Source organism: Epinephelus moara, chromosome 12 (genome assembly GCF_006386435.1).
Source record: "Epinephelus moara isolate mb chromosome 12, YSFRI_EMoa_1.0, whole genome shotgun sequence".
NCBI classification, from domain to species: domain Eukaryota; kingdom Metazoa; phylum Chordata; class Actinopteri; order Perciformes; family Serranidae; genus Epinephelus; species Epinephelus moara.
The window spans coordinates 14211384-14225471 of NC_065517.1; the positions used below are offsets into that span (position 1 = coordinate 14211384).

General features: G+C 40.6%; 1 protein-coding gene across 1 annotated transcript; it reads right to left on the bottom strand.

Moving 5' to 3' along the window:
* Window positions 1–1302: 1302 nt before the first annotated feature.
* LOC126398738 (cilia- and flagella-associated protein 20-like) lies at window positions 1303–3656 on the bottom strand. Its single transcript, XM_050058306.1, has 6 exons — window positions 3437–3656; window positions 2471–2550; window positions 2262–2373; window positions 1921–2109; window positions 1686–1799; window positions 1303–1481 (listed from the first exon to the last, which is right to left on the bottom strand). The coding sequence occupies exons 1-6, from the start codon at window positions 3518–3520 to the stop codon at window positions 1476–1478; spliced, it is 585 nt and encodes a 194-aa protein (XP_049914263.1). The 5' UTR covers window positions 3521–3656; the 3' UTR covers window positions 1303–1475.
* Between the last annotated feature and the right edge of the window lie 10432 nt (window positions 3657–14088).

A 14088-nucleotide genomic window follows, 5' to 3' on the forward strand; every position in this document is an offset into this window, starting at 1 on the left:
ATAGAGTGAACATCTGAGGATTATTTCTAAAGTTGCACATGTAGCAACGATGTCTTGAGAACTATATTAACTATTGTATCTCAGTGCAGAGAGCTGCTGTCTGGGCAGCTTCTTTGCAAACACTAAACAGTAAAATTACTCAAGTCAGTCAGTGTAAGAAATCAAACTAAAAAAAAAAAATAATAATTTTCCTTCAATTCTGCCTTGCTTTATTTTGTTTTTGTGAGATTTTTTCCCCAGTTCCGTCTGAGTTTAACATGGAAGGTATCATCCCCACAGCTTTAGATGGGATTATCAAGATTTTTTGTTTGTTTTTAATTCACCTAGAACTTCCTGTTTCCACATTACTGCACTGTGCCTGCGTTCGGAATAGGAGTTGAAAATGCTGAGGGTGCTGCTTTAAGTTGAACTGTCTTTTATGAAGTTTTTTTTCTCTTTTCTTTTTGGATGATTGTCCGATGCAACATGTAGTAAAATCAAGACCTGTAACTAAGCTTTGCCTGCTGATGGCAGCCTGTGATGTTTAATTGGTGTTTATGCACTAATATGGTATGTTACGTGTACAACTACCACTCAAGAAGAACCATGCCGTGGCGTGTAATGCCGCAGGTCAGAGTATTTTTCCTCGTAAGTTATTAGTGAAACATGTTATTATGTATTGAGTATTGGGTAAAGCAGTCTATACTTTGCCTCGGCTGTATATAATAAATCAGCACAAAGAAAAGCAAATGTTTTTGCTGTGTTTGTGCACTTACACCAGCACCTATAGCCTACACTGGCACGCGTACAAGCCCTTCAGACCAGTATGCGCAGATAGTGACAAAGGAAGCCATTATACATACTATAAACAGAAATCCAAAGTGAAGCAAAAATGAAATGTTTTGGGAATGCAAATCATTTTCATAGCCATTCACTTGAAATTTTGATAAAGATTATTTATATTTGATGAACATACTTGTCTACATTTCTTTGTATTTTTAAGAGCAAGAACTGGGCCCTTAAATTCCTAAGATGTCTGCCATGTAGTTTTCTTTTCTTAGTTGTTTTTTTAAAGATTATTTTTTTGGGCTTTTTGCCTTTAATGGACAGGGCAGTTAGAAATGGGATGAGAGAGAGAGTGGGGGTTGACATGCAGCAAAGGGTTGCAAGCCGGAGTCGAACCTGCGACCGCTGCAGCGAGGCATCGCTTCTGGACATGGGGCGCCGGCACTATCCACTATGCTACCGACACCCCTGCCATGTAGTTTTCTTAACTGATACTATCACCTTTCAACAACTACAGCATGCATTAACCATGAGGACAGATGAGTCCATAAAAAACTTTATTGTGCAGAGAGCAACACAAGAGAGCACTCGAAACTAAAACTTCCAAAATTATAATAATATTATATTATTAAATGTCATCATGAGTCTACACACAGAGAAATCTTACAGCTCCACATCAGATCTGGGGGAACAGTGCAGGGGGACGAGCTTTACTGCTGCAAGACACAAACACACAAATGGACAAGTGTTAAGACAAAGTCTAGAAGTCCAAATATCCACTTTCTAATCTGCTTGTTTGACTCATAGTTGTTATCATGAAGATAAAATATTCCCATATATAATATTACTGTAACATGCAAATGCAATTAGGTGTGTTATGTGTTTGTTTGTTTGTTTGTTTGTTTGTGTGTGTGTTTCACCTTGGCTTTCTGGTTCTGGACAGGCAGGTAGAGTTTAAACTCCGCTGGGAGCTCGTCCTCAGAGTACAGTCTGTCTGAGAAATACACTCTCCTTATTCGACAGTTAGCGTGGATCTGAGAGGAAAGTAGGTCAGACATTAGCAACAGAAAGAGGATACAGTGGAGATTCTACAGTCACGCTAGAGTCAGTTGTATCCGGACACAGCTGGTTCCCCGTCCGTCTCTGTTCACTGACCTGTACTCGCAGTGTCTCAATGTAATTGGTCCCGTAGGCCCTCCTGGTGAAGTCCGACAGGTTGAACTGAATCTGGTTCCAGCCATCATCCAGCCTCATAGGCATAGTGCAGATAAACGGATTCACTCGTGTCGTGCTCTGATAGTTACTCGCCCGAAACCGCCGGCGAACATTTTTATCATCTAACACCTAGAAGTTGTAAAAGATGGGGAGAAAGTGTGAGTGACCATGAATCCTAACACACACATGTGCTGTATGTTGTGCTCACATATGCATGAGTACATGTTGGTGCCAACAACACATGGAAGGGGGGGCTGTATCTGCAGGACTGCCTTCCCTACCTGGACTTCAAAGGTGAAGTACTTCTTCAGATTTTTGATGATCATGACCAGGAAAGGAAGCTTGATGCCCAATGTCTTCTTCGGGTCTGGGGGACAGGTTATATACGTGGTGCTGTGAGGAGTAGAAGAAATAAAAAGATGAGGGGTGCAGGTGAGAGTGAGTAGAGCTTCAATGAGCGGAGGATAAAGTTAAACAAACACAAACTCACCTGACATTTGTCCCCTCCACCTCCAACACCGATGAGTGGATGTCATTGTCTGTGATCCTCTTGATGTGACCATTCCTCACCTGTGAAGACACAGACATATTGCTTTTCTTCAAGTTTATATCGAGAAATCAAGCTGTAACTCTCACGTCACAGATATTAGTCCATTGCAGATATATCCATATTGATGTGCAGCAAAGCCAAAGACATGTTTAAGGTAATTTAGAAACAACATTACCATTACATAATGTTTGTTTGCAAACCTGAGAGTTTTTGAGAGTCGTCTTCACGCATTTTAGGAATCCTTATCAAAAATGTCAGCTGTTCATATGTATCATCTCTCAAATATTAACACTGGTATTGGCCTCTTAAATCCTTCATTAGTCAGGCTATAATTCAGATGTGGGAGCAGTCAGTCAGCATGAACACAGCAAATATTGTCAGGAATTTCTACATATTAAAAGTGCTGTAAGTTAGCTAACCTCATACTGTCTTAAAAAAATGATGACTCTCTTTGATACTATTAACTGCTGCTTGGCAAAAGCACATTTCAGCCCACCTTGTATCCTGCTGTAGTTACATGTTGCATTCAGTGAGAACTAGGAGCTTTCTTAAGTCATCATTTTGTGTAAATTGACAACATCATGGTGATACAAATTTCAATATTTTATCAACGCCATTGAGAGTTGGCCTAATTATTAAGTCTTTATATTTTTTCTGTCTAACTAAACCTCTATCAAGTTTATCTATTTGTCTTTTGCTGTTGCAGGTTTACCCCACGTGTAAAACTGACATGTGTGACGAACACAAGCTTTATCAGTCGTTTGGACAACGTATCCAAAACACACTGCAACAGATATGACAGTTTAAATGTTATTAACCGTTGAGCTCCAACGCTTGCCAGCTTTAGCACGGCTAGCTAAGGAAGCTCAAGGAGCCTCACAGCACTCAGTCTGAACTGCTGCTCACCTTTTTATCCCATATCTGAAGCGGTTTGCTGCCAATGCTGTACAAAATAGACAAGAATCCGCTTTGAAACGTGTTCTTAAACATCTTCTCTGCTCCTGGTCCACAGTCCTTTTGCAAATGTGTTTACGCCTACATGAAGCTGTTGCTAGCCAACGAGCGTTACGTTTGTTTACAGATTTGTTTCCCGTTTCCAACGCTACCGCTTCCGTGTGGTACAAACTAAACAGTTCCGCTGTCGGAGATTAAAACGTTTCGGTTCGATAAAATTAATATTAGTCGTGTATGATATTGCCACACGCTTTTTTCCGAGAGCACGTAAAAAGAAAAAGAAAGTAGTGGTAATTTCTTCGTTATTTTGGTGTTGCTAGGGGAACTCAATCTCTTGGCGGTGTTCACGCCGGTTCTTAAATGGTGACGCACCTCGGTCGCCGTGGCAACCAAAAGCCTGAGCAATGCTTTCTGTGGGTTTTCTGTTAATGACCTGCTTTATATTAATATTATACTGATATTCAACACATTTAAACTATATTTATATATATGTTATTAGTGTGGACACTTCTACATCCACACTTATGTTTCTCAAATCTTTATTCTTATTATTTCAGCACAGTTTATGCCATTTTTCAATTCGCTACTCCTCCTGCATACTTTGTGCTACAGGAACCATTCAACTATCAAAATGTCCGGCTGGTTGTGGACATTTCTGCTTTATCTTTTCATATTTCTGCTATTTATACTTTATTGTGATATAAGCTGTTTTCAACTTTTTTGCCATTCATTTCTATTGGGAAAGTCTACAACTCCTCCTCAGCCCAGTCCACTTTGAATTGCCACTGCTTCCGCTTACATGCAGCTAGAGACTTCATTCAAACTTTAAACAGGTCACAAGAACTTCATCGATACAGCAATAGTTCAGCTCTTTGACATCTATAACCGTTCTTTTATAATTGCCAGAGGTGGGAGTAAGTCACACGTGCAAGTCATAAGCAAGTCTCAAGTCATAACCTTCAAGTCTCAAGCAAGTCTCAATTCACTGTGGTGAAAATCAAGCAAGTCAAGTCCTTGCTATAAGCCAAGCAAGTGGAGTCAAGTCATTGCTCAGGTCAAGCAAGTCACACGTCAAGTCATACTCACAAACTTATAAAGATAATATAAAACATAAACTGCACCCAGTGGAGGAATGTAAGTAAACATATTTACTCAGGTACTGTAAGTACAAATCTGAGTCTTTTCTTCTCACGCCATCGTCTACCTCTACTACACTACATATATCTGAGGGCTTTAGTTACTAGTCACTTTACAAATTAAGATTTTGCACTCCAAACACATGAAAATGTGCAAGTGCAGCTGAAACTATGAGTCAGTATTGACAGAAAATAAATTTGCCACTGTTTTGATAATCATCAACATTTCATGGTTTCACCTTCAAAATATGAAGATTTTTTTTTCTGCTTTTGCTTTTTATTATTTAATGTTTTTTTAAGTTGAGGTTTGAACTGTTGGTTGGACAAAACAAACATTGTGAAGATGTCACTTTGGGCTCTGGGTAAGTGTGATGTTATCTCTCACTATTTCCAGAACTTCTACAAACCAAACATTCATCCATCCATTTTCTAACTGCTTATCCTCTTGAGGGTCGCGGGGGGCTGGAGCCTATCGCCGCTTACATTGGGCGAGAGGCAGGGTACACCCTGGACAGGTCACCAGACTATCGCAGGGCTGACATGTAGAGACAGACAACCATTCTCACTCGCATTCACACCTACGGACAATTTAGAGTCACCAATTAACCTGCATGTCTTTGGACTGTGGGAGGAAACCGGAGTACCCGGAGAAAACCCACACTGACACAGGGAGAACATGCAAACTCCGCACAGAGGGGCTCCTGCACCCGGGATCGAACCAAAAACCCTCTTGCTATGATGCAACAGTGCTAACCACTACACACTGTGCCGTTTCACAAACCAAACAATCAGTCAAATAATGGAGAAAGTAATCAGCAGATTCATCCATAATAAAAATAATCATTAGTTAATAGTTCAAAATGAGCTCCACCTCAGCCAGCTACAACAGTAAAATCCTATCATTATGAGATCATAGTGGACTGACTGTTCCTGCCTGATGTCCCAACATAAGTCCACTATCTGTGTGTGTGATTGTGTGTGTGTGTGTGTGTGTGTGTGTGTGTGTGTATGTGTGTGTGTGTGTGACTGTTGTATTATACTGTGGCAGTAACAAAACCTCATCTCAGCTCACGCAGTAGTTTTCCACTCACCCCGCCTATCTACCACACCTACTTGCCAGCCTATCTCCTGTCCACACATTTCCCACTCCTGCTGGTCCACCATACCTTCCTCAACAAGCCAGCTCCACTCACCTGTGCCTCATTACTCTCTGCCGCTATAAAGACCCCAGCGTTACAGACACTTGTTGCCAGATTGTTTGGCTGGACCTGCTTCTTAGAAGGCTCTGAACCCAGATATTGACTCTCCCAGTTGCTTCACCTGTCTGCTCACTCTGTGTTTATCAAAGCAGTGCATTTAAGTTCATTCTAAGCTGTCCTGTCTATCATCAGTGCTGCTCAGTCCGACACCCACTCGTCCTACCCTACCCTATTTTCTGAAACAGGACGTATTATGAGTTTGAAAAGACAAACAAATGAGAAGTGGACACACTTTTCTTTTGAAAAGGGAACAAAAAAATTACAGTTATTAGAGGAACTGTAAGTTCCTGTGCTTATTTCACCATAACATACAGGGTCAGAAGAAAATGAAGAAGAAATGTAAAGAAACTAACAGCTCATTCACCTCATTGAGGCTCAGTACTAGTTGGTCCATCTTGGTTCAGTGTTACATTGTTTTCTGTTATGGTGAGTTCTTCATATGCTTTTATCATGTTGTTTGTTAAATCTTTTAATGAAGCCGTTATTCAAAAGCATTTTCTCTTTCACGTACAAAAAACAAACAAACAAAAAAATAACATCCAAACAATGTTAACAAAGTTCTGGGCTAGGGAGGAGATGGAAGCAACGGCTCCTTATATCAGAAACAGAAAGACTTGCCACTTAATCAGTAAGTTTCGCCACCTTTTCATCATAAAAACAGAAGTATTTCTATATGAGGAAACAGTCGTTCATCAGACGCTGACAGAGAGAGAGCAGAATGTCTGGTTTCAGGTGGACTCAAATGTCTTCATTCCTTATGCTGCTTCATTTGACAGGTGAGACAACATTTTAAAGTGTAACACAGCAGATATGACATTTAGTCAACCCTCTTATGTTTTTAGAACGCTGTGGTTAGTTTGTCCTTGCTTAAATTTCACGCTGTGAATAGTTGTGCTCTTATTTCTCAGTCATTTCTTTCACAGCTATAAATGGACAGTACTCTGCCTTCATTGTCAGAGACGGAGATGATGTCACTTTGCCTTGTGAAAATGTGACACACAACCAGAATGAATGTGAAAATACAAAATGGCTCTTCAGTGGCGCCGGAAACACACCATCGGTGGAGCTGGTTAACCTTGGATGGATTTTTGAAAACGCCAAATCAGAGCGACTGAGTGTTACAGCAAACTGTTCTCTGGTTATAAAGAAGGTCACACGTGAGGATGTTGGTCGTTACAGCTGCAGACAGTTCAGATCAGGACAACAACATGGTGAAGATGCTCACGTTTATCTGTCTGTTGTTACCAGTGAGTATTTCCATCATAATGTTTTCAGCTCAAACTGTCTTGTTAGAACAATATACTGAAACATTACAATAATTATGATTACAGTGATGAAGTTCATTTTACTCTTGTTGTCTTTCTCTCACAATATCTCCATCTTCACAAGTGGAGGAAGATAAGGACAACGATAACGTGACACTCTCCTGCTCTGTGTCAACATACGGATGGTGTACACAGAGAATGAACTGGCTGTTTAACAGTAACGATATCAGAGATGTAAAGACGTCACAGTCTTACTGCGCGTCCAGTCTTACCTTTCTGAAGTCTCCCGACACTGACACATCAAGTTATGGATTGTTTGTGTGTGAAACAGTTGATATTTTCACTGGGAGAGTGAAGCAGTTCACCTTCAGCCGCCAGTCCTCAGGTGAGATGAGCTGTTTAAACTCTCTTTTTATTTAAACTTTTTATTGTATTTAAACACAAGATTACCACAAGGTAGGGATCGAACATGTAGCATACAGTGGCATGCAAAAGTTTGGGCACCCATAGTCACAATTTCATTTACTGTGAGTAGTTAAGTAAGTAGAATAGAAACCGATCTCAAAAGGCATTAAATTAAAGATGGAGCATGCATTTCAACATTTTAAGCAAGCTTTGTGTATTATTTTTGTTTTGTACTATTTGAAAGTGAAAAAAGGAAAGGAGCACCATGCAAAAGTTTGGGCACCCTGAGACATTTAAGCTCTGAGACAACTTTTAACAGGGTCTCAGACCATAGTTAGCTTGTTGGGCTTTGGTTTGTTAACAATCATCGTTAGGAAAGGCCAGCTAATGCAAATTTCAGTCCCTTGTCCCAACAATCAGCAACCATGGGCTCCTCTGAACAGCTGCCTAACGCTCTGAGAACTAATATAACTGATGCCCACAAAGCAGGAGAAGGTTATAAGAAGATAGCAGAAGTGTTTTTAGGTAGCTGTTTCCTTAGTTTGTGGTGTAATTAAGAAATGGCGGTTAATAGGAACTGTAGAAGTCAAGTTAAGGTCTGAAAGACCAAGAAAACTTTCCGAGAGAGTTGCTTGTAGGATTGTTAGACAGGCTAATCAAAACCTGTTTGACTGCAAAAGACCTGCAGGAAGATCTATCAGACTCTGGAGTGGTGGTGCACTGTTCTACTGTGCAGTGACACCTGTACAAATATGACCTTCGTGGAAGAAAACCTTTCCTGTGTCCTCACCATAAAATTCAGCATCAGAAGTTTGCAGAGGAACGTTTAAATAAGCCTGATGCTTTTTGGAAACCAGTCCTGTGGACTGATGAAGTTAGAATAGAACTTTTTGGAAAGTTGCAAAGGTATGTGAAAGGGTGCAGAATTTTGTGAAAAGAGCATCTGTCTGACTGTTAAACACTGGGGTTATTTGATCGTGCTTTGGGCTTGTGCTGCAGCCAGTGGCACGGGGAACACTTCACAGGTAGAGGGAAAAATGGATTCAGGTAAATTTCAGCAAACTCTGGAAACAAACATCACACCATCTGAAAAAAAGCTGAAGATGAAGAGAGGATGGCTTCTACAATAGGACAATGATCCTAAACACAAGCGGAAGGTTTTGCCATGGCTGCCACAGTCCCCCGACATAAACCTCATTAAAAGTCTGTAGATAGACCTCAAAAGAGCAATACATGCAAGACTGTCCAAGAATCTCGCAGAGCTAGAAACCTTTTGCAGGAAGAATATGTGCAAATCCCCCAAACAAGAACTGAAACACTCTTAGCTGGCTACAAAATGTGTTTAGAAGTAAGCACTAACCATGCAGGGTGCCCAAACTTTTGCTTCAGGTCCCTTTCCTTTTTTGTTATTTCAAAATTAAAAAGTAATCTTGCTTAAAATAATAAAGAAATGTGTTATCTTTAACTTTTTGCCTTTTGGAAATCAGGTCATCTTTTACTCACTTAGCTAGTCACAGTAAATCATCATTTTGATAAGGGATGCCCAAACTTTTGCATGCAACTGTAACTCTATAAACTCTCTCTGTGTGCTTTGAAAGTATCAAAGTCTCCTAATGATGCATTACTAATGGATGCCACTTTAGCACCAACATAAATTGTTTTGTTTATTAATGTCTTTATTTATTTTTAAAGGAATATTTCAATACTTTTTAAAAAGCACAGCTTCAGGGTTTCAAAGAGAAAAGAAAGCTGCAGCTAAAATGTTTTTATTATCTTTTCAGACTGGTGGAGATACACCATTGTGTGTGTGTGTTTAGCAGCACTGATAATAACTGTTGTGGCTGTTAACGTACAGACAAAAACTAAAGGTGAGAGTATCCAATGGGTAAACTTTTATGAGACAGGGGTTTCAATATATCTGGATTTTCCCTGTGGAAGCTTAAGTCAGCTCTTTGTCTTTTCAGGGAACAAAACACAAACGGGTGAAAATCAGGTGAGTTTTAAAACTAACAATTATTTGTGATTCTTTAGTTGAAGCTTAATATGATAATCGTAAACGCCCACTGGCTGATGAGAAACTCTCTTTTATTGTAAAGCAAATAAAACTGTGAACAGACAACCCACCAGCTGTTATCTATTAATTAAAGGTTGGTAGACACAGATTGGTGCACCAAAATAGAGTCCTGTCAACTTCAAACCAGTGAGAAGAGAACATAGAAAACATACTGAAAACCGTGTGCTCATGTAACATCCCGTCGCTCATCATTAGCAGCTGAGTGAAAAAATACATTTTCAGGTCCTTTAAGCGAGGTGAATGACACTATTACATAATAGTTTTAAGGATTATGTGAAGGTTTATCATCAGTGTTTTCATCAGTGTCTACCACACTTACAATATTGGTTAAGTGTTACCATGCTAGCATTTGCTAATTAACACAAAGTACAGCTGAGGCTGGGAGGATTGTTGGTAGTCGGCCCAGTCTCCAGATGAAAACATCTGCATTATACATTTATGCAAACCACTAACAACTCACATACGTATCATATCAACGATTCCAAAATGACCTAATGTATAAGCTGACTTTTGTTATTGGGAGGTGGAGTGGATGGTGAATAGCATGCTCCCTAGGTGATGATGGATGGGTGTCACGTTGGCGAGACACCTGCCAAGCTGCAGACCCCTGCAGGCCACTGTTTGAAACTAGTAATATTAGTTGTTTTTTGGTGACATGTTTAGGCGTTTTCCAGTGTCAGCCTTTCCAACACATTCTCAATTCGACCTCGTCACATATTGACGTTTGGTCATGGACTTTTCACATCCAGATACGATGTGCAAGGTACCCTGAATGTGTTGGATGTTGACATTCTGTGACGCTGACTCAAGTTCTGTATGTTAAACACACAATGTCGGTACAACATTTTGAATTGAAGTTTTTTTCCTTCAGCAACGAACGCACATGGTTGGGTTTAGCCAACAAAATCACCTGGTTAGATTTAGGAAAACAACAGGGTTTGGCTTTAGAATCTTACAGGACACCGCTCACCCGGGTGAAAGTCAGCGTTTGTTGGACCCATCCACCACCCCTCCGTCTGCCCGCCAAAGTTGAACTTTTGCTGCCTTAACTTTACTTTTTTTACCGCTGCATTTCCCCCATGACGCTGCCGGGCTCCGTTAAACTATTACAGCGACCGGCCGCATATCATGCCAGTGTTAAAGGATGGCTTTTTTTTGTCCGTGTCTGATGCTGCAAGTCACTGCCCAAGCACCGGATTTCGACAAATTCAGAGTGAGACTGGGTTGACTTTCATGATGTTTTCATCAGCATTTGTGGTACCAAGACATTGTGGTACCAAGACATTGTGGTACCAAGACATTGTGATTTCAAGACTTTGTGGCATTGTCCAGCCGTGTTTGAGCCACTGAACATGGGTGTTTTTCACTGACAGATTGCAGTGTTTCCCAGTGGAGCTTTTCACTGACCTTACCCTACTTTACTTGCAGCTTTTGTGCTTTGAGTGAAAACATTAGCATTCTCTGACCAAATTTTTGTGCCTAAACCTAACCACGCCTTTACCGCAGCGTTATTGAGAAACATAAACTTTTAATGTATCTGCTACAAAATAAAGTACAAATACTACGTATCTGAGGTTTTTACAAAAACAGTCAACAAAAATATTTTTTTTCGTGGTTGGGTTGCAGTAGTTTTGCATGAATTTGTTCATAAACTAAAGGATTGAACACATTCAAATTCTGACCTGAGGAAATTTCAGGGCATCACCAGTCCTCTGAGGAGCATGAATATCTGTACAACCTTTCATGGCAAAACATCCCATAGTTGTTAAGATATTTTAGTCGGGAACAAAGTGCTGGATGGACCAATCAACATCACTGGCACGTCACAAATGAGTTGTGTTAAAACCTCTGAACAAAGAGGACAGCGCAACCAGAGCAGAACTACTGATGTGTTTTGAAAATCTGACAGGACACTGTTTGATGAACTACTTACTATATTAACATTCACATTACACACACACACACACACACACACACACACTTCCAATGAAAAGTGTCCAGCAACAAAACAAAATGGCTCCACTCACTGAGGTTCCCTTGAGCAAAGTACTACAGTAAAAACCTCAGGTGTTTCTTTGGAGCTCCTGACTCGGAATCTCAAATGTATTGTGTTGTTTTTTCTTCACAGGTGCACAACATCGAAAATGATGGTACAGTTATCTATGAAAATCTGGGAGACCTTGATGCCTCTGTCAGACTCCACTGATCAAAATGGACTGCATTATATTGTGCTCTTTTTTGACCACAGACACTGGGTTGCAGCAAGCGTTTTAGCCTAGCTTCATTTTGGTATGTTGGCAAGTTTCTCTTAGAATTAATGTTAGTTAGCAACAGCTGATATGGCCTGAAGCCCAAGAATGCAACGACTCTAACTCTTAAGCCTTGTAAAGCCCTGGCCTCATGAACTGACTGAACAGAGCTCAAACATCCAGGCCACACTTGCATACATCTGCATGTAATACAAGCAGCAAACTTTATTGGATGATGGAAGTGGTGATCAGCATCTCAGCTAAGGAGAAAAGACTTTATAGGCAGGTGTCATGCTAGGAAGTGTCAACACATTCTCACTCTGACCAAACGTCACATATCGACGTTTAGGTCGTGGACTATCCACATTGAGATACAGCGGGCAAGGTACCCTGGCTGTGTTGGTTGTTGATGTGCTGGGACACCGTGTCTACCTCTGCCTGTTACATTGTAGGACAGACACCTCCCTTTTGGACTTCCCCTGAACCAGTATTATCAATGAACAGACCAACGATTGACCACCGGAGGGTCAAATGTTTAGTACTCAACCCCGGAATCACCCCCAGTCTCGACGAACACTTCTTTCAGCCATCCTTAGGCCTCTTTGTTTCTCTTGCTACGTTTTTCTTACGCTCTTAAACTCAGTTCAACGCAACTCTTTCTTGCTCACAGTCGAAGTATTTTAAACTTTTAAGTTTTACTTATCCAGTTTTTCTTTTACCTCCAGTGCCTTCAGTAACATTATACTTGAAGTGACGAAGCCAGCCGATTTCAACATTCTTATGCGCATTAATAGTAACTTTGATAACAAGATGGAACGGCCAACAAGATTGTTTTCAACTTTATTATAAGCGAGTAATCATAACAAAGTAGACAAGCGCCTGTTCGACCGGCTTCTTCACACCAGATTCATCGGAGCCAGCAGCTGCCAGCCACTTGTCACAGTGGTTCTGTTGCCAAACCCAGAGACTTTCTGCAGCTTAAGAGAACCAACGTTTGAGGGTCACCCAAGGGATGCCACCGTCAGGCTCAACCGCTCCTCCACCACTGTATTCCAGCCAGTTTCATTCTGCTGGGAAGTGCGGGAGCTGCCAAGTGACAGTCTGGGGGCCCTCGGAAAGAAACGTCCGCCTGAATCAAGCTGCTAAGAAAGTAGGAAAATAATTTCTCTAACTCCAGGCAGCCGCTGTGTGGTAAAAGAGTGATGTCGAATAGGAGGCTTAATTATTCTGGCCGTTAGTAGTTAGATTTCCTGGTTAGGTGAATGGTTTTGCGCATCCCTGCGTTCCCAATTTATCTATAGCCACATACTCTCACTATTGCCAAACTAAATAACTCACACGTGTTACCTCTCATTTCAATCCATATATATACTGTTGATTTTGTGTTATTTCATATCATTATCATTTGCTATTCATTTACTCAGTTGTTACACATTTAGCTTAAATAAATCTGCATTTATCGCTAAGTCGTTGTCTGTTTATATCTCTTTTTAGCAGGAACTAAGATCCCTGTATGGAGAATTCATAACCCAGATATTGAGATTGATTCATTATTGATAAGCGGCTGTTGTCTTCGGCATGAGGCCACAGGCCGAGTGCCTATGACCGAATCACAGCCGTGACGATATACAGTACAACATCATGCCCTCGAGTGTGATATTGCTTAATTATCCACATTCCACACATTTGGTCTACCAACGCAAATGTTTTCCTGTATATCTCTGTGTGTTCCTGCTGGAACAATGCCACCTGCGTATTAATGTGTTAAAAATGATCAGGCAGCATTCCTCGTTAGTATAGTGGACAGTATCTCCGCCTGTCAATGTGTCAACAACATAAATGAAGCAATGTGGTGCTACAGAGATGCCCAGGCCAGAAATCATATTCCAGATGAAAGGAAACATGCTTGTTTGATACAGGCCCTGGGAAAAATGCCATCAGCATTATTTTTATATTCTTTCAGTGAAGATGTAATACAAATATTACCACTCACACTAAAATTGTGACTTTTATCACATTCACAGTATCTGTAAAAATAATCGCAATATTTTGCATACCGTGCAGCTCTAATTACAGTAAACATACAGGGAGTACAGTTCATGCTGTTATGTTAATACAAAAAACAGTGGAAAAAAGTGATGGTTGAGTGTGTTTGACATCAATACTTCATCTGTAGTTTGGAGGTTTTTTCATGCTATATGCTCACTGTGTCACTG